The 26,643-nt window shown below is 36.5% G+C and overlaps 1 protein-coding gene across 1 annotated transcript in view; it reads right to left on the bottom strand.

The window, feature by feature from the left end:
* The window catches only part of ABCA12 (ATP-binding cassette, sub-family A (ABC1), member 12), a 169,772-nt gene that overhangs the window by 68,823 nt on the left and 74,306 nt on the right, over positions 1-26,643 (bottom strand). The window contains exons 8-15 of the mRNA XM_005882288.2: positions 22,143-22,255; positions 16,859-16,934; positions 12,913-13,031; positions 11,789-11,895; positions 5,856-6,112; positions 5,387-5,499; positions 4,033-4,157; positions 1,783-1,956 (exon numbers count right to left, since the gene is read on the bottom strand). Coding sequence (XP_005882350.1) covers positions 1,783-1,956; positions 4,033-4,157; positions 5,387-5,499; positions 5,856-6,112; positions 11,789-11,895; positions 12,913-13,031; positions 16,859-16,934; positions 22,143-22,255 — 1,084 coding nt within the window. The remainder of the gene's footprint in view (positions 1-1,782; positions 1,957-4,032; positions 4,158-5,386; positions 5,500-5,855; positions 6,113-11,788; positions 11,896-12,912; positions 13,032-16,858; positions 16,935-22,142; positions 22,256-26,643) is intronic.

Genomic DNA, 26,643 nt, shown 5'->3' on the forward strand with positions numbered 1-26,643 from the left:
CAAAGGACTTGTATGCATGCATATAAGCCTAACCAATGGACACAGACACCAGGGGGGTGAGGGCATGAATGGAGGGGGGGGGGCTAATGAGGGGCTAAGGACATATATGTAATACCTTAATCAATAAAGAAAAAAATAAAATAATTCAAAAAATAAAATAAAATAAAATAACTTGACTAATGATGAGACATTTTTTATTACTTTTGCTCTTATTTTGTTTGCAAAAGAATTAGGTATGGTCTTCAGCTTGTCAAATGCACATGTTTAACTACTGGACTCAACAAGAAACATTTGGTTTGATATCTTCTCTGCAGAGGCATTATAAAATAAGGATTAAAATTTTAGATGAACAAAAATTAATTATATCACTTTATATGTATGTGAGGTTATAGTTTATGTAAAAATAACCATTTGTTTAGTTAGTGGGTATTTTCTGAATTTTTTCAATGGGCCAGGCACTGTTCTTGGCATTTGAGATGTTTCAGTGAACAAAGAAGACCTACAGAGCTTATATCCTAGTGGGGGTAGACAAAAAATAAATAATAAAAATAAATATTAAATAAAAGATATAGTATTATTCTGGAAGGGCAATAGAAAACAAATAGAGCAAGAAAAGGAGATCCGAGAGCGCTGTAGGTGAGGCTGGTTGCATCTTAAATAGTGAGGTCAGTGCAGGCCTTACTGAGGTCAGTGTTGAGTAAGACAAACAGCCCTGCAAATCATGTGAAGGGGGCCTCGCTCAGCCGTGCCACACAGCAGCCCGGTGCCAGGGAATAGCCAAGTAGGAAACGGAACTTCAGAGATGGAGAGGGGTTGTACAGATTATGCGGCCCTTGTAGGGCTTGGGGGGTTCCTTGAATAAAATGGGGAGCCGCTGGAAGGTTGAACACAGGTGTGACATAATTTAACTCAGTTTTAAAAGGATCACTCTGGCTGCTTAAGGATGGTGGGGGGTGGGGGGGAGTGTGGTAAGTGTGGCGGCAGGGAGGCCAGAAAAGAGGTCATTGCAGAATATAGGTGTGGGATAGTGATCATTCAGAAAAGGATTATTTATAAGTAGACTTTGCTATGTGTCAACAGCATAAGTCAGCTCTGTTGCTTTGGGTTTTTCTTACCAAAAGAGTGGGACCTTTTTTCCCCAGTGTTTTCAATAACATATAAATATTTTTTATTTACTCTAGATTTGGGTGAACAGAGGACTTAAGTTTCTTAAGTTTATATTTTCTTTCAGTTTTTTTTTTATTAAATAAGTACTTATAAAGCATCCACTTATTGCAAGATGGAGTCATTGCTGCCTTTACTAAGCCTTAATAATGGCCAATTATTTTGTTCTACTGAATGACTAATGGTAGCGTCTTTCTAAACTGATGAGGGAAACACTAATTTTTTAAAAAACATACCAAAAATCCCTTATTCTTTTACTTGAAAGAAATAACTGTTCTAGTTTTTATTTTTATCTTACCAAATTCATGCTTATTCACTGTAAAAAAATTATAGCATTTGTACTTCACACATTCATATAGTATATATTAAACTTAATTCCTGGTCTTGGATACACAAACTGAGAGTTAATGAGGTAATAATATTCATTTCCTCATCTATAAATGTGCAAATTTGCCATATTTAATCTCAAAGGTCCCATTTCACTCTAACATAAAGCTATAATTTCACAAGCTATATGAATGAATTTCATGCCTTACAGTATCAAAAAGCATACATGTGTAATCAAATATTTTTATACTAAAGTACGAATATAAAAATATTTCATCAACAGCAACTTGCCTTGTATGTGAAGTTGTAGATGTCTAAGTAGTGCAGCAGAGTGATTCCGATGAGGTAAGACTGGCGGGATCTCTCAGGAAGAGGCAGGCTGCAGAATTCCTTCATGGCATCTTCCAGTTTGGGATTGGTCCTATTAGCATCACAAGAATGCAACCAGAACACACGAGAAATAATCTGCAAGTTGGAGGAAGAAAAAGATTTTAGCTGTGAATCCTTTGAGAGCCATCTGTCCATTTTGAGAGGTTTTTCTTATACTCTTAGTCTTCATTAAAAAATATGACAGCCCAGCCAGAGTAGCGCTGTGGTTGAGCATCAACTTATGAATCAGATGATCATGGTTCGATTTCCGGTTGCAGGCTCGGTCCCCAGTACGGGGTATGCAGGAGGCAGCCTATCAATTATTCTCTCTCTTCATTGATGTTTCTATCTTTCTCTCCCTCCCCCTTCCTCACTAAAATCAATAAAAATATAAAAAGTAAAAAAAAAGAAAAGGGTTGCAGAGTAGGGATCATATTTTTTTTTAAATATCACATTATCCTCAAAAGCAAATAATTATTTAAAACACTAATTACTATCAATAAAACTACAGCAAGCCCACAGTTCACTGGAAACTTAAGGAATAAGATGTGAAAAGAGACAGAGATGGGTCTACGATGATTTATTGCTTGAACAACTGGGAGAATGATGAAAAGCGTTGCAGAGTAGGGATCATATTTTTTTTAAACTATCACATTATCCTCAAAAGCAAATAATGATTTAAAACACTAATTACTATCAATAAAACTACAGCAAGCCCACAGTTCACTGGAAACTTAAGGAATAAGATGTGAAAAGAGACAGAGATGGGTCTACGATGATTTATTGCTTGAACAACTGGGAGAATGATGGCACCAAGAAAAATAATTGATTTGGAGTAAGTTTGGGGAAAATACTAGTTTAAGACCCATGCTGCCTTTAAATTTTAACCTTACTTTTTTCAAATTGCATTTTATTTTTATAATCATTGAAAGTTATAATCTTGTACAATGAACTCTTGGGTTCAGAGATGAAAGCAAAGAAAGAAGCCCAGAATTTCACAATAAGGTGAATCATCATGGACAGCAATGCTGGTGTGAAAAGTGAGGTGTTAATATGAGAAATAAGGAGTCATCTCTATTGCCACCAAAATGAAATAAAGAGAAAAGTTTATAAAATTCCAGATTAGGGAAACTTGTCTCTCCTTCCTTTTGAAAGCAATAACACGCATGCTCTCCATTTACATGCTTTAATGTATTAAAATGAAGCTGCTTTTCAGAAGCCCAAAACATGATTGCTGAAATCAGGTCTTAGGATCAAATGAGCAAGAGGTGAGATCAAAGGGAAAAGGTGAATGAAAATTATTTGCTCAAACAAGAGGGAAGGGTGCAGGCAAAGCAGTTTTAATGTTCGTATTGGGTAACCAATTAACATGACACAAGTAAACATAAATACTATGCAAAGGCAGCGTTTATAGGCTTTTTAAAAAGACATTATCCAATATTGGAGGATGGCTGGGCTGGGCTTTGAAATGACACACGCTGTTTGGAATGGATGAGGCCGTAAGCTCTGTAGCTCTTTTGGAAAATTTCTATGACGCTTCCAGACAATGGACTTGAAAAGGGGATAAAAGATAAGAGATTTCAAGTGGAAAACCCTATTACCAGCCTGTGAGTAAATGACATTATTCATTTTCACACCAAAAAATATGTTTACCACACTCACAAACTTCCTTTGCCCATATCTATGTTATATACTATATCTTATCTTGGGACTTTTAAGTACAAATGAGTATTTACTTTTATTTTAATTTTTACAAATTAGTCTCTCTGTTTTTGACCCCTAACTAGGTTACTGAAACTTTACTTTGATATCATCATAATAGAAAATTATAATGCAAAGTTACCTTTGATAATGTGTGATAGTGAATATTAAAGAACGGACGGCACCATTATTTAAAAAAACCATCTGGGGCAAAGACAAAGGTGAGGAACAAGGAGGTAAGAGGAAGGAAAAGAAGACCAGAGGGAAAGGAACAGAAAGTGATAATATTCTTGCTTCAGGATTTTTCTTCTATCTTCACTTAAGACAGGCCTCTAATTTTATCACTTGTATGGAAAATTCACCAGGTTTACATTCAACTACTCAGTATTTTACTGACAAATATTCAACAAATATTAAATACTACTGAGACTTTTAGAAACTAGATGTCAGTACAGATACATCCCACCCCACCTCAGCTCTGTTATCCGGAATAGGAATGGCCAGCAAATTGTCGATACTCCTATTGGACATTCCTGTCATTCTCCTTAGTTCTTCTTTCAGCTCTTCAACATTTTTAAACATTTCGATTAATTGACCTGCCAGGAGGAAAAAAAGGAAAGGAAAAAACTCACATGCTGATTGCAATGTAATTTTGTTAGTCGTACCAACACAGAGAAACCTTCTTGACTAAAACATATATTCCACATATATGCCTTGTGTCAGAAACAGATTTCTCCCAGTTTGGGCAAAATTTCCATCTTTAGGATGTATTTCTATCTGCTTTAGACTTATTCCTATGATATCATTAACCTAAGGAAACAGATTGCTTTGTGTTTCCGTAGAGCCTACAAGTCAAGGTTCATTCAAAGAAAATATGGTTTCCTCACTGTTTCTGATCACATCATGCACTAAATGTACATCCCTCTATTTCATTTAAAGCATCACACAAATTCAAAATACTTTTGAACCCCGAATCATATAATATTGACAGCTTAGGGCAAGGTTTGTTAAATCCACAACACAAGGCCACAGGGCACAGGGCACAGGGCATTTTCCCTTAAGTTTGCCCAGCACACTGCAGTTTATAAAGAGTTTTCACAATCATTACCTTACTTTTAAATAGAGTGTGTTTCACGTCAAACCTTTTTAGGAGAGCTATTGTAATTATTTCATATCTGGGTCATTTAATGGGTAGTATTTTGACTTCACTTTGGCAGCTGGTGATCTCCATTCTGCGAATGCCTTTCGACTTCTTTATGAAGTATCCCTCATGCAAATACACTGTCTTTATTTTTGGACTTAGTGCCCTTCCAATTTTGCTGCCTGTTGTCCAAAATTTTGAATGCCTTTCTTTTCAGTATTGAGGTATTATGCAAAGGAGAAGCGTATTGCATGATGCATCGTGCTCAGAATACTAACAGGAGGTTCTGAATTGAGATTTCTGTAGAGAGCAGTGCATCTATTTTATTTTTTAAATCATATTATTCTTACGGAAGTAAATAAATTTCATCCTAGCTTTCTCAATGGACTATCTAATTCACTTTGATATATCAGAGAAACAAAAGATAAATAAATGGTCTAACTAGTTAAATGTTTGGAGACCTTTTCACTGTGAAATCAGATTTCCCTGTTTCATTCTCTGCTAGCTTTTTCTGTGTTTTTACTTTAGTTGAGTAACCATATTTGAAAGCTTCAGGTTTCTGATATGAAAGAGCAGCTACAAAGCAGGTTTTGTAGGGAACTTCAAAAAAGGCTTTCTTAAACTGCAGCATGAGGAAAACATGCATTCTAATAAGACAGCATTTAAATGTGGATGAGGACACACCTGGCTTTTCAGAAGTGTCTGCACTGTTATTGACATGCAGTGTGGCTTCTATGGCCGGTATTAATCGTGTAATGTTTTCCAAGTAATTCATTTGCAACGCTTGTTCTAGAAACCTGGAACAGAAGAGAAGAAAAGAGAAGAAAAAATTGGACAAGGCATTTCAATAAATTGAGAGGGACCCTGGCCAGTTCTGCCCAGCGGTTAGAGCATCAACCCTCGAAAGGAAGGGTTATGGTTTCGATTCTCAGTCAAGGGCATGCACCTCAGTTGCAGGTTTGATCCCCAGCCCCAGGGGGCATGTGTGGAAGGCAACCAATGGATGTGCCTCTCACATCCATGTTTCTCTCCCCCTCTTCCCTCCCTTCCATTCTAAAAAATTAATGGAAAAAAAATACTCTCAAGTGAGGATTAATACTAATAATAATTTGAGAAGGGATTTCACCAAGGAACAGACAATGGAAAAACTTACTGATCCATATTTAAGTTAATTTTGACTGAATCCCCAGTAAGCAGGTCCTTCAGATTTTTAGATATGATGTTGTCCTGGTATAATAAGCTGGTGGCTATTTCGGTGCCGAGCTCTGCTGCTTCGAGGAGCTGCACATGGAACGCACGCTTTTCACACAGGCTTCTGAAGTTCATGCCGGAGAGCTGGCACATTTTCTCCACTGAACTGAAAGTTTCAGGCTCACAAAGAAGTTTGGTCAAGTGTCGAAGCTGAGACACCTTTCCAGAAAGGGAAAGAGTGGCAAATAGATCAGTCACATTATCCTAAACACTTTGTAGTTGATAACAAGCAACTTAAAAAAATGTTACATGTGGTTAGTTAGTTGGCATTTAGCAACAGTTTTTCCACGAAGCACTATTTTCTGTCATGTAAATTTATTGTTCTCTTAAGAATTGTGTAAAACTATTGAACCTGAAGACCTATGTTTCCCAACTGCATTAATATCTTATAGAGTCACAGTTTAAAAAGATGTTTAGCTTTATCCATTTAAGCCACCAATACTTAAACTAATTTTATATTTTAGTTTGTATGTTAAATCACAGGCAAGGGAAGATAGCAAAGCAGGTTTGGTTTGGAACTTTAAAAAAGTCTTTCTTCCTCACACCCATTAAGATGGCTACTATTTTTTTTAAATCCCCCAAAACAAAACAAAACTAAAACAGAAACAGAAAATAACAAGTGTTGACAAGGATATGGAGAAATTAGAGTACTTGTGCACTGCTTGTGGTAAGGTTAAAATAATGTAGTCAGTATGGGAAACAATATGGTGGTGCCTCAAAAAATTAAAAACAGAATTATCATATAATCTACTTCTACCCAAAGTGTTGAAAGTTGGATTTTGGACAGCTATTTGTTCATGGCGGCATTTTTCACAATAGCTAAGAGCTGGAAGTAACCCAAGTGTCCACTGACAGATGAATGGATAAGCAATGTGGTATGTACATACAATGGAATATTATCCAGTCTTAACAAGGAAAGAAATTCTGAAACATGCTACAACATAAATGAGACTTGAGGAGATTATGCTACATGAAGTAAACCAGTCACAGGAAGATAATTACAGATGATTCAACTTATATAAGTTACCTAGAGTAGTACAATTCATAGTGACAGAAAGTAGAATTGTGGGGAGAGAGGGATGTGGAGTTGTTATTTAATGGGTACAGTTTCAGTTTTGCAAGATGACAAGAATTCTGGAGATGATTGCACAATGATGTGGAGGCATTTAACAAGACTGAACTGTACAGTTAAATTGGTTAAGGTGGTAAACTTTATGTTATGTGTATTTTACCACTATTAAAAAAAAACCATAATAATGGACAAGAAAGGGCCTTTTTAACTGCAGCCTGAGGATCACATGCATTTTTAATAAGACTGCATTTAAAATATGGACTGAAATACACCTTGTTTTTGAGAAGTGTCTGCATCGGTATGACACTATCTTTTACCCCTTTATCTATTGAGGAAAACTAGGTCCATTTGTTCTATGGGACAAAAGTGTTTTAAAGAGGCTTAAAATCCCACACTCAAAAGAAAAGGAGAAAAGTGGAGATCAACTAATTTCCTGTCTTGTCACCTTATATTCAATGAAGTTCACTACACTCAGCGTGTTTTTTTGAGGATATATCCCCAAATTATACTTCCTGGAGGAAAAAATTATTCCTCCAGGCAAACCAGTTCTATTGTGCTTGGAAGCTACCCTAGAGCTATTACTTTTAAAAAGTCAAATAATTGGGAGCATCACCTGAAAGAGCAAATATGTGTCATTCACTGCAGCTCAGTGGTTTTTTTGTTTTGTTTTTGTTAATCTTCAACTGAGAATATTTTTCCACTGATTTTCAGAGAGTGGAAGAGAGGGGGAGAGACAGAGAGAGTGAAAAACATCAATGTGAGAGAGACACAGCAATTGGTTGCCTCCTGCACGCACTCCGACCAGGGCCAGGGATCAAGCCTGCAACCTAGGTACATGCCCTTGACTGGAATCAAACCAGGGACTCTTCAGTTTCCCGGGCCAATGCTCTATCCACTAAGCCAAACCAGCTAGGGCTGCAGCTCAGTTTTTAATAAGAAGTTGTATTTTGACAGAAATGAATTGTTTTATGATACAGGCAAATGTTTGGAACATTTCTTTCCATATATCAAATGGAAAAAGCACAAGGATGTGTCTTTGATGAGAGGTTTATAGTAACAACATGCAGGCAGCTGCAATTAAGCACCAATCATCTTAGCACATACTCTTGGCCTGTTTTCAACTGTATTTAATATTCTAATTGACTTCTGGGTTTGAACTATCTGAAATGGCCACATATGTATTAAAATTCTACTTACTAGTCTTATTGCTATGAGAATTTTTCCATTTTGTAATAGATCCAATCATTACCTGCTGTAACTACATGTTTGCTACTCTGTTCCTTCCTTTGATTTTCCAGATAATAGATATGATTGAACTTCTAATGAATAGAGGCCAATCCTTCCTGCCACATCCTCCACCTACTTTTATTTGAGTGATTTCTTAAATAAAAGAATAAATACTGCTAGCTTAATATATTTATTTTAATTGAGAATTTGAGGGTACAGTCAATTTAAATGACTTATTCCCCTTCCCAGAGTCCAGAATATATTTTTTAAATGGCAACTTCAGTATACATGTATGAGAACCCAGTAAAAGTCCATATAGTACAATTTTGACTTGATAAGATAAAAGTAATAGAAGTGAAATGGAAATCTAGCCATGCTTTTGAAGTGGCTTTGGTTCTCTGAAATAAGGGTTTAACTCAAGGTTAATACCATGGAATGCACGGTGAGGCACATCTACCAGGGAATAGCAGGCTGGTAATTTAGTACTTGTCATTATTTACAACCATCTTCTAAAATTTGTTCATGCACGCATTAAAACTTTGAAGCTACATGGGTCATTAGTAATCAACATAAATTCAGAGAATTAAAATTCTCTCTTCAAAAGTATGTGTCAAGTCCAGATTGCAGGTCTGTCAGAGCCTCATGTAGAGGCCCTCACTCCTTTATCACCCCCCTGCCTAGCAAGGGCGTAGGTCTATACTTGAACAATGACCAATAACTAACTCCATGTTCCTCTGCAACTGAATGCCCCAGTGCCTATGGTTCTCAAAATCATCTCAATCAGGATTGTAAGTGGCATGATGGTGTACAGCTCAAAATATTGTAAGCATAAAAACGATAAAACAGCAAGACTCCTGGCCTCTTTGCAGGGGAAAGGGGACTACTTAAAAATGTAAAAGTGTTACAATACAAATATTGTGTTATCTATATTTCTGCTCAATATGGAGAATATCTACAACATTTATAGTTCTCCAGTCATGAATTTATCCTTCCCACCAAAGAGACTGGAAAGAAAAAGGCATAAAATAAACAATGAAGGGACGAGAAAACATAAAGTTCTAGAGTAGAAAGTTAGGGCTAGAACCGAGGGATGGGAATGGAGGAAAAGTCACCAACAAATGACAGGCAAATCAGGGAAGTAAAGGCACCTCTTATTGTAAAGCTCTAGGAGTTTGTCTTCATTCTTTCAGTGATATGCACTGAATATTTTCCATGAGTCAGACTCTACACCAGGTGCAGAGGATATAACACTAAATGGACAAACTTAGCAACATCCCTCGTGGAGCTTATAGTCTTGGACTGAATGGTTCTGTCAATGGCAAACAGCACTCATGCTTTTATAAATGACAATACATTTTCTACCCAAGGAATAAAATTGTAGTTTATTTTCATGCTTCTAGAATTTTTTCTTAATATAACCCTCTACTAGAACAGTGCATTAAAAATGTGGATGCTGTTTAAAATTATCCTTAGCTCTATTTCCATTCCTTACTCGAATGCTTCGTTTCCATTTCCCTAGTGTATATTGTATACTGCCCGGTTACTTTCCCAAGTTGAGAACTACAGTGGGTAATTGCCCAGGTAACACAATTACATTGCCAGGGGTCTACTTTAACACCCTCATTTATTCATGACATTCAAAAGTCACGCCTTAAGCTCCTTCTGTGTGCTAGGGGCTTTAGAGATGCAGCGGTATAATTTAATCAGAGTTTACACTCTATTGAGGGAAATAGATTCTATCTATACAACAAATTATAGTGCTAAGTAATAAGTTCCAAAACCCAGAAACGTCACTGTCATCAGAAACTCTTCCTTATGCCTCACCCCTCACTGGCTGCCATTTCCTGTCAACTCAAACTCCTACAACATTCTTGAAACCGTCTCTTCCTTCTCATTCTCTGCCACTGACACAGTGCCGGGTCTCAATTTTTGCTTAGGTTACTTCAAATATCACCTATTTTGCTTTCCTCCGATCTATCCCCCACAATTCTCCCAGAGAGATCTCTTTCTAAAATGCAAATATCACCTTCTTAAAATTCGCAACTTTCAGGATCAGATCCAAACCCTCTGACTAAGCACAAAGAGGCCTTTGTAATCTGGGCCCAGTTTCTCCCACAGGCACCTGTGCTCAAGCTTGACACCATGACTCCAGGTAACCTGTGTCTTCTTACAAATGTAGGTCTCTATGTCTGGAATGTAGAATTGTAGCCTCCTTCTACACAGTCCCGCAAGACTCATAGTAAACATGATCTCCTCCATGAAATTGTCTCTCCACCTCCATCTCCTGCAATCTGACTTAGCTATCCCACCTCCATACACAGAATCCTGTCCTTCTACATACCACAGCACTGACCTCACTGGGTTATAATTATTGGGCTCCAATTGATTATAAGAATTTGACAAATGAAGATTATGTATTTTAAAGAGATAGATTAGTATTATGTGAATGCAGATGATGGATGGAATGGAAGAATGGATAAATATTATGTGCACACAAAGTCATTATGCTGGCTGAGGAATAGGGAGAAAGGCGATACTCTAATATTACTGGAATGACATTTAAACTTGTCCTTGAAGGAGAGTAGAAATTTTCCAGATGAATGCACAACTTCTTTCTCATTTGACCAAACAAATCAAGATAGTGCTAAATTAAGTACATTAGAAATGTTGATTTGTGGAAGACTAGGACTTCAATGTAGGTAATTTAACCAGCATATATATTTGCAATATTCATGGACATATGATTTGGATGTCTGCTTAATTACACCATGTTGACTCTACAGCAAGTCATCTTGCTTGCCCTGAATAAACTAGCTCTAATTTTACTTTATCCCTGACTACATAAATCATATTAAACTGCTGTTCATACTAGGAAATCTGCTTTCAGAATTTAATAGAGTTATTTTAAGAAATGAAGTGAATTTCATGATAACCTGCATACTATATGCATGAGCTAAGCAAATAATAATTGACAAATAAACATGAACCAATTCAGACAAACTTCTGAGTTTTAAAGTTTTGTTGTTGCTTTCTCCCCTTTTTTCGATGTCATACATTCTAATATGCTGTTCGTTTCTTCTTATGATGATAACAATAAAAATAAGGTGAGGCAACTCCTGAGGTTTTCTGTACACTGTGAAGTCTAAAACATCAGCTTTTGAAATCAAATTTTATAGTTTTAAAAACGAAGGACAACTCAAATTAGAAATAATATTATGAATGTTTTAAATCATGACGCTTTATGAGATAACCATAACATTAGTCATTCTTTTATGTGTATGTACACTGTAACTCGGCTCTTATGGGTCATTTCATGCAAAGACATCCATTGATTAAAAACAAAATATTGTTATAAACACCAGCACAAAATATTGTTATATAACACCAGCACACTCTGTCACACTTCTCTAGCATGAATCTAGAGTCCAAATAGGACCCACATTTATGAAGATACAGATTTAAAACTTAAACTAAAAGCCATCTTAATAAAGGACAACAGGAAAGGTTGAGGTTTATTTTTTGCTTTCAGGGCTTACTTTTGATTTTAGGACTTCAGGAAGTGAAGGGAAGTGATCCTCATAGGAACCATTTTGAAGAAAATATTTTTTAAATCGAATTGTGGACTGCAGGAGCCTTAAATTTTCTGTAAAGGAGGAAAGAGAAGTTACATTATGTGAATTGCAAAATCATTTAGAAAACGAATTTGAAAGATACCTTTATCCTAATTTATTGCTTTTCTAAAATAATAGTCTAGTTCTATCTAAACAGAAGACGAGTGAAAATGTAACCTTTTTTTTTTGAACAATGGAGACTACAGAGTTCACTATTTTAGAAATATTCAGGTATTCTGCTTAGAGACAAAATATTTCTAGGGAAGTTGCTAAGCAGTTTTGGCTCTCTGTGAACTGACTGTTTTTGTTTATGACTTTCAGATCTGCTATTAAGTTGGAGTGTTTGGGGAGAATAGGCTGTATAATCACTGTGACACAAACATGCCCCAGCAACCTCGATTAATTCATGCCTGCTACACAGAGACCACGTGTAATCATTTGTTATGCTATTTGCTTGCCATTAAGTCTCAAAAATGTCTTTGGTGTAGGAAAAGGGAAAACCTATTTCCTATCAAATGTGAGAACATAGATATTTTCTCTTTAAAGGAAAAGAAAAGAAACCACATTTGATTAAATGCAATTTTTATGGTTGCACGTGTAGGCAGAAAACTGAAAATAAAGTGTGCAAATGTAGGAAGTAAAAAATAGTCTGCCACAAAAATTCCTTTGTTTATGTAATTTACATCTGCTTTTGGAAGTCACTATTCCCCTCCTCCTCCTCCTGCTCCTCCTCCTCCTCCTCCTCCTCCTCCTTCTTCTTCTTTTTACAATTGAGATTATCAAGGGCACAAAAAATGTTATGAAGGGTTGAGTGAATCCTTAAGGACTATGGACCTTTGGAAAGTTTGTACTAGCAGCAGCAAGAAAACAATATAATAATCTGATTACATATTCCCTTCATATATCAAACCACCAAAGTAAACTGATGCGTATGGAAACAAGATGTGTAAATTCTCTTTCCTTTTTAAGGAAACATCTTGAAAGACTTACTACTTCAGAACAGAATTAGAAAACTTGAGCAGTGCTTTGACTGTTAAGAGAAATATTACCTTGTGATCCCCTGGCCAAGTTGTCAGTGACATTTCTCACACATGCCAAGTAAGGAATATAAGGACTATCTGCTGATATATTTAAGAGGGCATCTTCAAAGTTTTCTAGTAGTAGGAGTCTATAGAATTGGAAGAGAATATGTAAATTAAGCATATAGAAATAAATCGAAGTTATTTTGTTGAGATCATTTGAGTCCCTGGTATTGGCATGTGAAGCAGCAGGACTCTGGGTTCTCTGAGCACTTACCTTTCCCATGAGCATAATCAGCATATTTAATTATTTTAACATTCAATCATAAGTGATGTAAGATAATTTTAGGCACATTTATGGGGGAAAAAACTCACTGGGCTAGGGGTGCCAGATAAAATACATAACTCCTAGTTAAACTTGAATTTCGTATAAACAATAAATAGTTTTCCTTTTTTAAAAAAATATTTTTTCTTTGATTTCAGAGAGGAAGGGAGAGGGAGAGAGAGAGATAGAAACATCAATGATGAGAGAGAATCACTGATCAGCTGCCTCCTGCACACACCCCACAGGATCGAGCCTGCAACCCAGGCATGTGCCCTGACCAGGAATTGAACCATGAACTCCTGGTTCACAGGTTGAAGCTCTACCACTGACAATCATGGGCTGGACATCATTTTTCAACAAAAGTATGTCCTGTGAGTCTTGTGTGTGTGTTTTTTTATATTTTTTTTATCTTTTCCCTCTAAACCTTGCAACCCCACACCATGCCTCAGTTTCTTCTCTTGTCCAGTGAGAGGTAAGGGGTTAGATCAGTGATTCCCAAAGTGGGCGCTACCGCCCCCTGGTGGGCGCTGCAGCGATCCAGGGGGGCGGTGATGGCCACAGGTGCATTTGTTTTAACTTTTTTTGTATTACCTTTCTATTCTGAGTTCAATAAATAGTTTCATAATTTCAAACTTCAATGTTTCTAATTTACACCTTTCTTTACTATATTTTACGAAAAAGGTAGAAACATTAATACATATATCTTTCTGTTTAATTGCTATTAAAATTTTAAAAAAAATTAATTTCCAGGGGGCGCTGAGTAATATTTTTTCTGGAAAGGGGGCGGTAGGCCAAATAAGTTTGGGAACCACTGGGTTAGATAATCTACTATATCCTTTACACCTATATCATTCCCAAAATAAATTCATTTCATTGTAACTAAAGAGAAAGAGAGGCATCCAATTAAACAGTATATGTTCCTTTTTTAAAAATATCCAATTCAACATGACAACAGTGTGGTGATTGCTGGGGGGAGATGGAGAGAGAGGTGGAGGAAGATAAAGAAAGGATAAATGGTGATGGAAGGAGACTTGACTTGGGGTGATGAACATACAATACAGTGTACAGATGATGCATTGTGGAATTGTGCACCTGAAACCTGTATAATTTTATTAACCAGTATCATTCCAATAAACTCAATAAAAAAGAAAAAAAGATAAGGAAAAATGTAAAGAAACAACCAATTTAGTGTTCCCAAATTAACCACTCTATGGTTTCTTTCTGACTGGCATATGAGAACATAGTCTTATATTTGGGGGGTATATGTATGTAAATGAATAAATGTGTGAGTTATGCATGCTCTTCACTTCAACTATGAGGCTGTTTATTTATTTTATAACTTCTTCCCTTAATGTCTACTGTTGAATTTTGTTATGGTAGAGATAGAATAAATGTCAATGAATGCTTTGGGGCCATCTACTGTGAATCAAACTGTACAATACACAAATTAACTACTTTTGTCAGATGTGTGTAACTTTGATTTTCAAATACTAAAAGGGAAGAGACTTATCCTGGCATAGCTAGGAAACATGTAAGGAAATGTATATGTTAACATTAAAGAAGTTTCAGAGTGCTTAGATGCGGGTTAACAACACTGGGTCCTTGAGGGACTTTAAAAAAAAATCTATGTCAAGAAAAGTCTCTAATGTGGCAGTCAGAGCACAGCTAATTGATCAGATGGCTGATCCTCATTTCACTATAATCCATAGCCTTCATATTAAAAACAACAGCAACCATCCCAAAAACCTCTTGCTTTTGTTTAGGCATATTTTTGAACAGAGGCTCTTTCTTAGATATTGCCTTTCTTTCTTTTGTGTTTGTCTTCTTTTCTGTCACAGTTATTATAGCATAAAGCCATTCCCATCCCGGTGCAGCGCTCAATAGCAAAATATTGGCCTAACCTTCTAAATGGAGTGGCATAGAAGATTCTCATGATAAAATTTCAAGCTTAAAAAAAAATGCTGCACCAGAAGTGACCTTGAAATATTATCTAAGCCATTCTCTTAGTTTCCTAAAGAACATTTGATGGACAAGATTGTTGAGATTGGATTTAATATACTCCCCAAGTTAAGATTCCATATCTTTGTGCCACTGTCCTGGCATAAATATCCAATTATTTTTTCAAACAATTTAATATATGGGTCCTTTCTATATAATTTGATCTACTTCCCAAGCATACTTATAAGAAGACGAGCTTGCGGATATGTGCATGAATGAGTGCGCAACACACACACACACACACACACACACACACACACGCAACAACAACAACAACAACAATCTTAGAACAAAAATAATGAGGAGGAAGAAGAGCTAAGAAAAAAAATATTTTTGAGCAGCTTTCTTTAGAAAATTCTGGACCAAGAAAGTCCAAAAATAAAAAAATCCCTTCATTTTATCAATCTCAACAAGAACCATCTTAAAAGTATTGAATTCTTCCTAATAAACTGTCAGATAGCTGTCAGCAGCTAACTTTGTTTACTGTAGCATTTGCAGGTCTTAAGTGCTAGCATTCTCAATGCTATGGATGCCTCGAGGCTCTGATAAAGATACCTGGCCTCAGCAATAACCATTCCGTTGTCTCAATTCAAGGCTTTTTAAAAAATTATTTTGATGGCTATAAAACCATCTGGAACATGGCATCCTAACAAGGGGGAATGTCCCAGGGCTGCTTGATTGCTCTGGGAAAAGCATCTGATTCAGCTACTTTAGAGGTGAAGAGAGGTGGAAACAGAAATAGGAGATGGTTTATGGGAGAATTTTGCCTAGAATTACCCAGAGTTGGAGAACTTCTTGTTCAATAATAGAAATATTATAAACAACTAAATGCATTTTATTTTAGAAAAACATTAATGGTTACAAATAAGTTCTACTATTTGTTTTTATTTGTACAAATTTCCATTAGCATAGAAATATATCCTTTGGGACTAAAGTAAAAAAATTCAATAATATAATTTATCAAGCCTAAACAACCTTTACATAGCAGGCCATCTAGTCTCTAAATTTGCCCTGAGCTAGGAATTTACTTCAATCAGCTTCAACAGGCAACTGCTTGTATTTCCTACAATAATTGTTACAGTCATTACAGGGAGCTACTTATATTAATGGTCCTTAGCAGCCAAGGTTGCTGCTATCATTTCCCCTGCCTATATCTGTGACGACATATTTGCATGCCCCAATAAGAGTCCAACATTAAATTACCTACAAACAGGTTTGCTCCTGGAATACTACTGAAGCAAATACATTTTTGCATTACCTTGACTGGGCATAAGAAATACTTTTGTTTTAAAAACTGAAATAAATAGTAATGTAAAAAAATGGAAGGTTATACATTTTTCATGATGAAAAACCTCAAAAAGGGTTGGAAATTGAACCTTCATCTAGATTTCCTCATAGACATAAGACAATCAATCCAGATAGGACACATTGGATCTAGTTATGTAATCTTAGAATTGAAATGAGATCCCAATAAGTTTCAACATTAGTACACTTCAACTATACCCTCTTCTTTAATTAATCAAGAATTGACTTTTCTATTCCATAGTCTTACATGCATGATTGAATTGTGCCTATGAATTGTTTGGATTCAGCCAGCTTTCCTACCAATTTAGAAAAAAACACACACCAACAAACCAACAGAAAAAGACTTACTGTGCAGCCAGGCTGCTTGGAGAAAGTGACTGGGCATCTTCTTCATTCCATGTATGCGTTGTATTATCAGAGGTGCCTACAGTAATAACATTTATATAGGTCAATATTTAACATGTTTCCTTACAGTAGTTATATTTCTTAACAAATATCTTCTCAGGTCAAATTAAAGGGGGGAAAATGCAGAAAATCTGCAGAATTTTTCTCCAAAGGATTTTACAAGTAATGTCTATGCTCTTTTTGTTAAAAGAAAAAAAAACCACTTAGGATATTTATAGGAAATAGATGACTACTAATCAAAATAATCCTAATGGTCAAGTACATGCATTTATAACAAATTATTTCTTTGTGCATCAAACCATTTATATTATTTTATCCTAAGACCTGAATGCATAGATGATTCTTGAATAGTATAATGCAGATTGACTACCATGTGCCTTGTTAATCAAATGAAGCCAATTACAGTCATGGATCACTGGGTTTTCTTTGCCTAAGTTGTCTAGAACTTAGGAACATCTGTCATCACTAATCGACATTTTTCATCTTTCAAAAAGCAGCCTCTGACTTCAATTGAATGCAGCTGTGAATGCAAATTGGCCAATTTAAACAGAATTCTGAGTGGTTTCAAATAATATGAAGGTTTGGAGTGCGGAAGGTAATCACTAAGTTGGGTCTGTTGGAAGCCATATGTGAAGATCTAATTTAACGTTGAGAATTGCCCCCGGAAGTCAAATAGGTTGCTGATTCAGCTTGCCGCATAACGTTGTATCATTAAACAGTAAGTGTGCAATAGCATTCACATTGAAAATTGAAAGTGAAAATATTTGAAATGGTTACTGCATAAATAAAAACATCATAAATCCAGCACTTTCATTCAGCCCCTTTAGGAAAACACTATCACTTATTTTAGTCTTCTCTTCTGTCACTACTTATTCCTTATAAATAATTCATTATGTTTCAGTGCTGTCATTTTAACACTGGCATAATCGTTTTCAATGGAAAATTTTATTACCAGCACTAATAGTTCTACCATTGTCTCTAGTTGGAGTGTCCTATGGCCTTCTGAAAAGGTCCTAGTGCACAACAATGCACGCATCCATGCTTTCCCAGTGCTGATCATGTGGTCTATTTAAGTTAGAACGTGTGTAAAAGAGTATCACAGAATTAAAGACCTCCTTGTCTGTCTCTGCATCAGTCATGTTTGAGTAATGTTTGCACCATCCCTAGTCACTGGCAGAGTGGCTTTTTCAGTTTTCCTGTTCAGTAGAGCGGAGTTTTCTTACGTTCAGCTCAAGGTGCAGCTGAATGTTATTGCTCTAATGATAGCAACGCATCAGTGGGCTAAAGGACCATGAATAAAGATATGCAGAATAAATAAACCTAATTAATAATGGTAAAACTGATTATTTATTGGCATCTATATAGAGAAGAGTCAAGGATAGGACTCTGTTGAGATTTATACTTTTGTAATGTAAAAGTATATAAAGCCATTTTTCTAAGACAAATAGTTCTCACTTCAAACTCTAAGGTGATACTGATCATGTTCAGTGGCATTTGTATAATATGTTGCATGGAGTTTCTCTTCCTCATCAGGCTACTAAAATGAGTACCTAATAGAATTAACTTTGTACATCAATGATAAACTTGGCCCTGATGTTAGTAGGCACTTTTCCCTCTGACCACTTTTGCTTCTGGACTATAAAGTATCCTGATAAGAATACTACACTAAATAGGCTTTAACAAAGTGGGAAATGTTACAGACCTTTAAAAAGTGAGATTTTACTGTTTTTAATTTATAGAATTAGACATATTTTTAAAATGTTGCCCATAGACATACAAAGTAATCTAGTGCACAGGTAAGCTCTTTTACCAGTAAAAATGACTTTCTATTTAAAGACATAATCCTATCGAATAAGGAGGAAATATGCAAATTGACCGTCACTCCATCACAAAGATGGCAGTGCCCATAGCCACAAGATGGTGGCGCCCAGTCCCCTCAGCCCCACTAGAGTCCCCCAGTCCTTTCAGCCCAGCTGGGGGGTGTGGGAGGCGCATGGTGTGGCCGGACCTGCCCTCAGCCCTCCAGCTGCCCAGGGCTGGCCCGAGGCACAGGCAAGCCTTGGATGTCAGCTGCCCAGCCTACCCCCGAGGAGCAGGCAAGCCTCGGATGGTGGCTTCCCAGCCGCCCAGGGCCGCATGAGGCTCAGGTAACCAGGGCTGGCTGAGGCTTGTGCTGCTGGCAGTGGCAGCAGCAGAGGTGTGATGGGGGCATCGCCTTCCCCTGATCACCGGGTCACCTCTCACCCCTGAGGGCTCCTGGACTGTGAGAGGGAGCAGGCCAGGCTGAGGCAGCCCCCTCCAGTGCATGAATTTTCATGTACTGGGGCCTCTAGTTTCATATAATTTACTACTTTGCAAAAAAGCAAACTTCAGCAAGTCACAAAAGTAATCTTTGCTCTCAAAATTCATTATTTATAAATGGAAATGCTAAATACTAAACTCCGAAACAGGGAGCCTTGCTTTGGCAGAGCTGAGGACTAGATTCCTTAACACAGGAAGTTAGGAGACAAACTTTTCCCCAAGTGTCTAATAGCATCTCCATATTTTCATGGTTGCTGAGTAGGCTCCTGAAGAAACCTTGAAGTATGTTCATAATCAAGGTTGAATCAGAAATAGACATGGGGAGGGGAGAAGATTATAGAAACCAGTGTGAGGAGAAGAATGAGGGGACGGCTGTGGGGAAATGTATCATGTGGAAGGAATCTGGAACAATGAGTCAAACTCCATCAGTGACTGAAAGTGGAGCCATTCGGAGGTTTGGTGGTGGCAGGTACTTGCATGAGATATCCTAGAATCAAGTGTGTAAACAGGAGTGAGGCCATCTAGCAAAGAGCTCAAGGGACCCGGCTTTGGACATAGATCCAGGATTTAGTTTTACTTGCTGAATGTATCACATAGGCGAAGTGGCCCACCTCCCTTTGCCTCAGTTTCTTTGTCTGTAAAAATGGGTTAATAACTGTATTTCATGGAGTTGTCTTGATGATAAAAGGGACTTAAGATAACAAAGCACTTATCATTGATACAAAAAGTACTACCTTTTTATTGTCCTTCTTTGAATGAGTGATGTGAGATTTCCAAAACTCTATCAGCCCTGTCATACATTAGAGAGAACCCAACAACTCTGCTATGAGATACCACCCCACTCCAGCTTAACTGAAGGCAAAGCCAAGGGAGAAAATGTGTTCCCTTCACAAATACGGCTCAATGCCATGAATAATGAGCCCGGGGTGGCCTGGCAATGTGGCAGGAGGCTGTACTGGGTGTTAGAGACCCCTGAGCTGTTGGTCGCTGGTTGAGCCCTCAGCGACAAGTTCAGGTTTCCTGAAAGATTTCCTCAAATACCTAGAAGGATTTTTCAAAGTCCAGAAAGTTTCTACATAAGCAGGTAGGGACTTGGGCTTAATAACCTTTAGGAATTGACATTAAAACCACCGCGTTGATGTTCTCAGACTGATGAAGTCACAAGGAGGAAATTAAAACAAATTTAATGAATCATATCAAGTTTTCAAATAAAACATTTCTTTGATGTATTTCCTTGTCATCTTGACCATCCAATGACATGTTTCAATACATGCAAAACTTATTACTATATGCATAGACATGAGACATGGCTAATGCAAAATATTGGAATACTGAATTATATTGTTCACCAGGATAAATGGTTTGCTGCCTCAGTTAATAAGAAGTGATGCTTACTCCTCTGGCTTCTAAAGCACTGATGAGCTTTTGTCATTTGTAAAACATTTTTTTTAATGTTATCTCTTTATATAATTACAAGGTGTGAGTCTGCAGGTGAAAAGGAAAAGAATGATAAGGAGACACTTGAAGTTCTCGAGTCTTTAAAATGCAAATACAACAAAGAAATACATAGGAAAGAATTGGTGTTTGTTAGTACACTGTCTGGTTTTCTGGCCTGGACTTTTTAAAAAGGGTAAGCCTTTTCCCAGCACCTCCATGTTCGTTAAGACCTTGAATTTAACAAAAATCATGAAAGCTAGTCATTAATTCTGTAATTGTAGATGTGCAAAATGCTCTAGACCAGCGGTTCTCAACCTGTGGGTCGTGACCCCTTTGGGGGTCGAATGACCCTTTCACAGGGGTCGCCTAAGACCATCAGAAAACACATATATAATTACAGATTGTTTTTGTGATTAATCACTATGCTTTAATTATATTCAATTTGTAACAATGAAAATACATCCTGCATATCAGATATTTACATTACGATTCATAACAGTAGCAAAATTACAGTTATGAAGTAGCAACAAAAATAATTTTATGGTTGGGGGTCACCACAACATGAGGAACTGTATTAAAGGGTCGTGGCATTAGGAAGGTTGAGAACCACTGCTCTAGACTAACAGAAGTTGGTATCCAAGAATACGTTAGACCCTCCAGTGAGAATTCTTCAAGGCCTTTCCAAACCTGCTTTTCATATGAAAACTAATGGTTCGAGACCTTACAATGAGTAATCAGCTTGTGACCTGGTGTTCTCAGGGTACTTATTTGTCGATCCAAAGATAAAGACCACATATTTAAAAGCTGACAAACTCAGTTGAGAAGCTAAATGCAAACAGAACATTTTACTTTGGAATTAGGGACTTATTACAGCCCTAAATATCTGTGTGTGTGTGTGTGTTTGTGTGTGTGTGTGTGTGTGTGTGTGTGTGTGTGTTTTCATGTGTGGTATATGATGCTATTCTACATATGCAAAGGTGATATTTTCAGACTCACTAGCACCATGCTATAGCCTTGCACTGGGATTGACAGTAGATTTATACTGATCTACTCATGCTCCAATGTCCACCATGCATTTTCAAAATGGTGGTGGAGGGGTATATTTTTACCAATAAAAGACTCATCCTGATTAAAAAGCCAGCATTTGGAAATGAGGGCAAAAATCCTGCAATTCAGTGTTCCAAAAAGTACTAGGTAAAATCTGTTGAGGCTTACTCCTGATATTTATTTTCCTTACCAAGTATAAACATAGTTTTACAAGCTGAGAGATTATTTTCACCTAAATAAAAGCTCTAGAAAGCCACAGTGTCTTTTCTGGCCATTTCTCCCTGTCTCCACTCTGATTAGCCAGATGTCCAGATTTAGTCCAACATATGCCCCCACCTAAGAATCATATCATCCATAAATGATTACTTCCATTGCCCTCTGTTTTATACTCTAACAGGCTTTGAGAAACAGAAGAGGATAGAGTAAGATGGAAATACAATACCTTGAGCTGGGGAGTTCAGAGTGTACAGCAGATGTTTAACAGATTTATGGAGAGTTCTGAAACCTTCGTTAGTTGTGAGACGTGGAAAAACCTTCTGCACGACCAGCAGCGCACTAACAAATAGAAAAACAATTAAGCCAAATCGCATTTCGGGGTTTGCAGGCAGAAACAAAAGGTTATTCAAGGAGAAAATGTCTGCAGTAGAGAAAATGTTCTTATAACAGAAAAAAAAGGACAAGATGGCGCTTTTGTTGTTAAATTACATGTTTGTCTTTTCATGCATAAAATCCCAACAAAATTTTCATAAATTAGAGCATGTTTCCAGGATTTTAAAGCCTGAGCCTAAAAGTAAGGGAGCAAAGTTCACATCGGTTGTTTCAATTAAGACTTAAAGATAAGTGATTAGGAATGGTTACTTCCAATGAAAGGATATCAATTTTTTTAAGTAAAGGAAAATTTTAAATATTGAAGATTATTTTCATGAAAAATCACACCCTGATAAAGGAATAATTATTATTTAAGCACTTGAGAAATATTTACCTCTTGCTAACTAAATGGTAATGTTTTTGGGGAAAAAAAATGGAGCTTGCCCTAATTAAAGACTTCATTCTGCCCTCTAAGTAGCCCACAGGCACTCCTCCAGGGGTAGCTCAAAATTAATACCCAGACTAAATGGCACTGTCTCCCCAGGAGACATAATAATGTTACCAATAAGATGGGCAGTCTGCATTGGAAATAGACAATCAGAAAATTCACTTATGCTTGACTTCATTCCATATTTCTTAAAAGCAATTAATTACTTAAGAAACGCAATCCCCTTTTTGTCATTAGATATTTTTAAAAATACTGGCATTGTACATGTATGTCTGAATTTCATAAATACTATGATTTATATACCAATGATCAAAGCTAAGGCAATGCTTTAATTTACATGAGTAGTAACTAGAACACAAGGCTCTGTTAACAATTTTCCATTGTAAAGTCAAATGTAGTACAAATTAGCTAATAGTTCTCCCCGTGCCTCTCAGCCAACTAAAGGCTTTCTCTAGCAATAGATACCATATGTGCATATATGTTAATGGTTTTTACAATATTTTTGGAATTTTTATTATTTAAGATTATTTTAGTTTTAGCTCCCTCGGGGACCTCTCAGTCCGCAGGCCGACGCTCTATCCACTGAGCCAAACCGGTTTTGGCTGGAATTTTTATTATTTAAGATTATTTTAGTTTTAGCTCCCTCGCTATGGATTAAAGCTATATTTAGAGTGCTAAGTTTTGTATTTTTTCTAGTTTGTAGTATAACATTAGGATATACATATAGATAATGATGCATTTGTGTGTGTGTATGTATGTGTGTATATATATATATAAATTATATATATTATATATATAAGTTCTGTACTAATTCCATAAAGTCAATTTTATTTGGCTTTTTGAAGATGGGACAATGAAAGTTGAAAAAGTTATATGACTTACACAGTTTTATCCAATTAATAATAACTAGAGTTAGTTCTGTCTAATTTCAAAGTTTATGTTCTTTCCACTCTACGTCTCACATCTGGAATAGAAACTTTGCCCCAACATGGGAAGGAGGAGGGCAGAGCATTTCTTAACAGAGTCCACAGGCATCGTTACCTTGTTATGCCAGCGGTGTGGTTGGCCATAGAGACATGGCTCTATTCTTTTCATCTCTACTCTGTACACCTCAGGCATTTTTAGATTTGCCCCAAGAATTTCCTGGTTCTCAGACTTTAGTTGTTTCTGAACCCTGGTGACCATATAACCAGTTAAACAGTCTCAGACCCTAGATCTGCCAGCCTTCTCCCAACGAGACCTGCTGCCAGGCTTATCTGATCTGTTGTCCAAAGGAACACCTTCAAAGACTGAATACTTGGCATTAGTATATTTTTATACTCATTAAAACTGTCAGCATTATTGTTATTAATACCATGAATAAAATATCAGTAGACTTAGGTTATCTTTATTTTACAAAATGTAAAATAATGACACCTGGCCCCCATCTTCTCTAAAATCGTTTGAACCATTGATCAGAATATTTTTATTTTAACTTATATATATTTTTTTCTGCTGTTCATCATATAAAAATGAAAGTTACCCAGAACAAGTTGCCTCGTAAATAAAGATATTTTTAAATAGTTTTTGTTATTCATATCTCACATAGCTTCTTCATAAGTGGTGAAAGTAATGGATATTTTTATGTACCCTCTTGATTTTTTTATGATTGCTCATTTTTGCTAATTTCTGTCATAACCTTAACACTATATCATCTGATTTTGGTGATTTGGTTATGTGCCAACTTGAAAATTAAAAAAAAAAAGTTGTTGGAGAAAATGATGAAAATTGTTATAGGGTTCATAGAATAAAATAAACCAATGACACTGTAATTTGGTGATAAAATATAGTCATCTGCAAAGAAATTGTGACTCTTAATGAGATTCAGTTTAATAACAATAGTAAAGAAGAATTAACTTTAAAAAATGGTTCATGAGGGTTTTTTAAATAAATATAATATAAGCCACATATTCAATTTTAAATTTTCTAGTACTCACGTTAAAAAGAAATTAATTTCAGTAACGTATTTTATTTAACCCAGTACTTCTAAAATATATTATTTCAACTTTTAATCAATATAAAATTATTAATAAAACATTTTAAGTATTTTACTATACTAAGTCTTCAAAATTCACCTTGTATTTTATACTTAAGGAGCATCTGAATTCAGTTGGTAGATTTTCATTTAAGAATACTTAATCTGTAATTTATTTATTTATTTATTTATTTATTTATTATAGAGTATGTAGATTTCATTACATTTACAGGTGAAAAAGTAGGTTCACATACCCACATTGTTCCAAACATACTAAAAGGTTTACCAGTTACTGTATCAAGTGTCAGTGTTTAAAATTTAAGTTAATTAAAGTTAAATGAGGTTAAAAATTAATTTTCTAAGTCAAAAAACACATATAGCTAGGGCATATAATATTTAAAAGAATGAATATTATTCTTTAGCAATAATAAATAAATAAATATTGACCAGTTTAAAAAAGAAAGAGTTGTTCTGATTAGTTAAAAGTCTAATGTCATCTGCTTTAAAAATAACTTGAAGCTATTTCTTTTAGCTACTTCTTTTTTCTTCTTTGTTACTATATAGATTGATTTACAACATTTTTAATTATCACCTAACAAACTCTATTGCATAATGCAATAATATACAATTTTATTTTGAATTTTAAGGGAATAAAAATAGCCATAGTGCAACGTCCTTCCTATGTACTATACTCCACCAAAGTAATAAAGTATTTTAGTTAATTAATTAATTTGGAACTTCTACCTTCTACTGAATATTATTTTGTGAGATTTCTTATTTTTATTTGTTGTTTTTTAAGCAAATTTCATTGATGTATAATCGACATACAGTATGATGTATCTAGGTTACAGTTCAGTAAGTTTTGCCAAATTTATATACTTACTACAGGCCCGGTACACGAAATTTGTGCACTCGGCAGGGGGAGGGGGTCCCTCAGCACAGCCTGCACCTTCTCACAGTCTGGGAGCCCTCGGGGGATGTCTGACTGACATCTTAGGCCCGCTCTCTGGGAGGTGTGGGCATAAACTAGCAGTAAGACATCCTTAGCGCTGCCGCAGAGGTGGGAGAGGTTCTTGCCACCGCTGTTGCACTTGCCAGCCATGAGCCTGGCTTCTGGCTGAGCGGCGCTCCCCCTGTGGGGTCGGGCCAAAACCGGCTCTCCGACATCCCCCGAGGGGACCCGGATTGCGAGAGGGCACAGGCCAGGCTGAGGGATCCCACTGGTGCACAATCGGGGCCTGGGAGAGATGTGGGAGGTTGGCCAGCTGGGGCGGGACCATGGAAGGGCTCCAGGGCATGTCCAGCCCATCTCACTCAGCTGGCCCATCTGGCTCACCCAACCAGACCCCAGCAGCAAGCTAACCTACCAATAAGAGCATCTGCTACCTGGTGGTCATGCATGTCATAGCGACGGGTTGACCAGTTGACTATCTGCCCCCTGTTGGTCAGTGCATGTCATAGCAAGTGGTTGAGCAGCCTTCACATATCATTAGCATATTACGCTTTGATTTGAACGGCCGGACGGTTGACCAGACACTTAGCATATTAGGCTTTTATTATATAGGACGTAACCACCATCTAATAAAGATACAGGCATTTTGATAAAACCTACCCCACCAAAAAATTTTTTCCTCATTCTCCCAGCAGTTGCTCTAAAGTGCACTGATCTGATTTCTAATACTTTAAAGTAATTTTATCAATTTGGGAACTTCATTCAAATAAAATCATACAATACCTACACATTCTGTATGTTGTTGTTTTCTTGGCCTAGGTTGTTTTATGAGCATGATATTCATAAGATTTATTCATCTTGTGTGGTTCAGTGATCTGTTTATTTTTATTATTGAGTAGAATTCCAATGTATAAATAAACTATACTGTTGTCATTCTGTTT

This window comes from Myotis brandtii, unplaced genomic scaffold, assembly GCF_000412655.1.
Source record: "Myotis brandtii unplaced genomic scaffold, ASM41265v1 scaffold702, whole genome shotgun sequence".
Classification (NCBI taxonomy): domain Eukaryota; kingdom Metazoa; phylum Chordata; class Mammalia; order Chiroptera; family Vespertilionidae; genus Myotis; species Myotis brandtii.